The 4,096-nt window shown below is 41.5% G+C and overlaps 2 protein-coding genes across 2 annotated transcripts in view; one reads left to right on the top strand and one right to left on the bottom strand.

Moving 5' to 3' along the window:
* Positions 1 to 305: 305 nt before the first annotated feature.
* Positions 306 to 2,817, bottom strand: LOC118410743 (pterin-4-alpha-carbinolamine dehydratase-like). Its single transcript, XM_035812519.1, has 3 exons — positions 2,641 to 2,817; positions 1,616 to 1,753; positions 306 to 1,236 (listed from the first exon to the last, which is right to left on the bottom strand). The coding sequence occupies exons 1-3, from the start codon at positions 2,704 to 2,706 to the stop codon at positions 1,057 to 1,059; spliced, it is 384 nt and encodes a 127-aa protein (XP_035668412.1). The 5' UTR covers positions 2,707 to 2,817; the 3' UTR covers positions 306 to 1,056.
* Positions 2,818 to 2,919: 102 nt separating this feature from the next.
* Positions 2,920 to 4,096, top strand: part of LOC118410739 (integrator complex subunit 10-like) — a gene marked incomplete in the record, with an annotated part of 12,761 nt that continues 11,584 nt past the window's right edge. The window contains 1 exon segment of the mRNA XM_035812514.1: positions 2,920 to 3,094. Within this exon segment, the coding sequence (XP_035668407.1) occupies positions 2,951 to 3,094 (144 nt within the window).

Below are 4,096 nucleotides of genomic sequence, written 5' to 3'. Positions count from 1 at the left end.
TTTTCCTAGGAGAAATCCCGATCGCAATCTATACTAGGAGAATCGCCGATTCTATTAGTACAGATTGCGATCGGGATCTGTTTCTTATATCTATCGGAGTTTCTCCTAGGAGAAACTCCGATCGCGATCTCTCCTAGGAGGATCGGCGATTCTCCTGGATCGTGATCTCCACTGTGACATATACACTACAATGGGTGAATGGCAACTAGCCCAAGGTCAATATTGCTGTTACCAGGGGACTGGGAACGCAAAGTGGGGGCATCACAAAACAACTACATTGTGTGCAAATCACAACAGAATACACATACCAATCAGGTTGCCTTTATTCTTCCCTATGTTTTCAAGTAGTTGTAACACAATTACCATTACCTACTACACAGTTCACCATTTCCAGTTTCACTCTTGTGGCACCTTAGGGCAATCAAAATAATCTCTATTAAATCCCCAGCAAGACATCCTTGCAATTACAACAGAAAGAAATGATCATAACCTTGACTTGCTCTATACAGCAATGTTCCAGTTATCCATCATATCAGGGGTACCACAAAAACCTGTTTTCAGTGGAATTTTACTACTCCAGATATTAGTAAATAAATCCACATGCACATTCTCTATTGACAGAAAAATCATTTTAATCAAGCAGACAGCATGATTTTCTCAAACTTAGTACTGCCATTATGCCAATTTTATGTTGCATCACCTATGTTACACATAAGCGTACAAACTCATAAACAGAAATCAATCATTTTATGTACTGTCATCTTGCTTTACAATCATGAAGAATGCATCACCTCAGTAGCAATAGGAAGTGTTCTGTTCTGTTTCCTAGAAGCCCTCATAGTGAGCACAATACACTTGTCCATACCCCACAATTCAGTGAACCATCAAGTCCATACAAGTCTTACAAGATATGAGAAAATACAAGAAGTAATTTCATCATAACACTTGTAGTGTACAGAGATGACAATTGTATGTATGACAAGCTCACCAATCAATATGCACCATTATTAGCACTAGCTAGCCTAAGTTGCCCTCAAGGCCTTAACAATGGAAGAATCACTGGATGGAGGATGCAGCCTTCTCTATAAAGGTTGCCAGGGTGATGTCCCGCCCTGACAACCCTGACACATCGTGGGTGCTGAGCGTGATCTGGACTTTGTTGTAGACATTGAACCACTCTGGGTGGTGGTCCATCTTCTCTGCCCTGAGAGCCACGCGAGACATGAAGCCAAATGCCTGCCAGAAAGGAGACAAAAGACAAAAGCTTACGGTCAGTTTTGTCACACAAATAAAAAAGCAGCAACTGGGGTACTGTAAAGCAAGGTATTCTATTTCTTGAATGATAGGGATAAAATGGAGAGTTCACAGTGGTTTTAAGTCAGTGGTTGAAGCAAATGGTAGCTTAGGCAAGCAGAAGACAGAAAAAACTTTCATGGTGATTTTAAGTTTGCAGCAAAAGAGGTCAGTGCAAGAACCACAACCATTAAACCACAGCGAACATTTCCACTTTTATAGTGCCTTTCACAACAGTGATCACTATACCACCATTTAGTGATTTACCATTCAGGTCAAGAATAAGAATGAAAGTAAAGAATAAGCATAAGGAAGGAGATACCTGGTTGAAGTCTTTGAAGAGAAACTCCTTGTAGATGGCGTCCCTACCATCTACCATGGTCCACCCCTTCCCCATCAGTGGTTCTAACTGGGACTCCCTCTCACTGTCCGTCAACTTTGCTCGCTTTGCCTCTGATGCCTGATACCAGAAATGACATTCATGTTGACATTATTGGAAACTGACCAATGGCCATATACATCTGAACTTGTATCTTCTAAAGTATCTTTGGGACAAGAACGGTTTACAAGTCAGGGAACTTCACCTTTGACCTGCAAATGTGCAGTTTGATCCGTGAAAGGTCTTCTTGCAGTGATTCTGTAACTTACTTCTGTCCCCAACCTGCGCTCATGAGATTTGTGCTGCGCGGACTTCTCCAGACTGGGCCTTTGTGGGCATTTGCTAAAAAGACTATGCGACCCTCAGGCATGAGGATTGGACAAGCTAGGTAAACGTAAAACAGTCTGTCCAGTACAAATTTAAGGTGTCAAGATCATGAGGTGACTTCGCCGGAGTGGAGTAGACAACTTCTCTATGTTCTCTCTTTATAAAATTATATTTACGATATCTACATTTCCCATATATGCCGTGTTGACGCACACCCAAATGCATGACAAGCTGGGCTAGCGCTGCTGCCAAATTGCACCCCGCCCCTTTTCTCCAGACATTCTGATGGGGTGATGTGATCCTATCAGTTTGACTGCAGAAAAACACACCCAACTTAGTCTGGGACCACTCGTGTCCTTCTTCACATCTCTTCGCGGTACACTACCGCCAAATTTAGCTGTCAATGCCACGGTTTATAACTAAACAGAAGTTCCATTTTTACTTTACTTTCAGATCAAAGCTGTTCAACTCACGTTACTCTACTCTACTAGCACTTGGTGCTTAGCTTTGTTCACGTTTTAATAGCATGAACTCCAATCGAACCATTCTGAATAAACAAAAATACTCAAAGCAGACTACAGATTAAAGTATTCGGAAATAGACTGACAGATGACTAGAAGAAATGCAATGTTAAAACTCACCATTTTACTTGCAAAACGGTAACACCTTGTCAACACTGGTCGGGTCACCACGAGAAGGGGCCTCATCTTCGACTAATTTTGTCAGCCGTCACAAATGTACGCATGCCTGCTACTAAAACGCAATAATAGCGCTGAACAGAATTCATAGTGACCACCAAGAATCAATAGGAACACGTTTTTGATTCTGATAGTAAAAATATTCTAATTTTGCGAGAGTTTGCGATAAATTTTGGAGGAGAAAGTGACATTTTCTGCGAGAGAAATTTTAGGCACTAAAAGGTTTGGAGTAGACAGCTATTCATTTTCCAAAATGGCTGCCGCGAAGCAAAACTCGCGGGAAGATTCGGCTTGGCTGGTGAATCGGGCCCGGGAAAGCCTGAAGTCAGACCCTCACGCCGCCAAGGCATGGCTCATCACGGCTAGAACACTCTTTCCTGGGGAATTCTCCGTGCAGGTGTGTAACAGCATCGTTTATCACGAGATACAACTGTGTATGTGCATGGTGGAGGGGGGCAGTGTATCTGTTTCAGTCATTTTCCTGGGTTTTCGGAAAAACCTGTCCAGTCCGGAATGCGGAAAACCCTGTCCAGTCCTATCCTTATCTCCAAGCAGATCCTACAATGGCATCAAACTGGCAAAGGACTGTAGTCAGCAAAGAGTTGTCCATTTGCCATGTAGCGAAACACACTCTTCAGTTCAGTTTCAGTTTCAGTTTATTTATTTATCCAGAAAAATACATCGCCTATTGGCGTTTTTCAATACCTCCTGGGGGGCGGGGAGAACCCAACATAAAATAACACAAAATCACAACAACTGAATCAAAATTGAAATCAAAGGTCAAACTTAAATAACTAAACATCAGGTGTCAACTATTTACAATACAAATAACTCAGGATAACTTAATATAATGATGGTAGTAATAATAACAATAATAATACATTCAGGCAGTGGATCAACTTAAAATCAAAGTAACGAAAAGTGGAATTTGCATATCAAGGTGTCGCTGGTCGGGCAGCGTTTGTTTCAAAGTTGATTTGCAAATGAAAAATAACAGTCAGAAGAGAACATAAATGTCAGTCTTAGCATCAAAACATAATACAGAAATCAAACAAAAGGATCCGCTGTGATATGACAGGAACTAAAGTTAAAATATATACAATCAGAATCCTTTAGTCCTGGTCATACAATCGTTTAAACTGTGACAGTGTCCTCGCAGATCTTAATTGGGACGACAGGGAATTCCAGAGCACCGCCCCTGAGTATGAAAAAGCTTTCTTTCTATATTCAGATTTAGCTTTAGGCAGCAGGAGTCTACCTTGTGATCTAAGACGGGTATTATGTGTGTGTATTTCTGAGAATTGGGAGAACAATGCAGCAAGATGGGGAGGGGTCATGCCGTTAAGTGCCTTGAAAACGAGCGATGCCTTACTTTCTTTATGTACATCAACTATTTGGA

The sequence above is a fragment of the Branchiostoma floridae genome, chromosome 3, assembly GCF_000003815.2.
Source record: "Branchiostoma floridae strain S238N-H82 chromosome 3, Bfl_VNyyK, whole genome shotgun sequence".
Lineage (NCBI taxonomy): Eukaryota > Metazoa > Chordata > Leptocardii > Amphioxiformes > Branchiostomatidae > Branchiostoma > Branchiostoma floridae.
The sequence above is the reverse complement of the archived record's forward strand: the minus strand, read 5'-3'. Positions and strand labels throughout refer to the sequence as shown.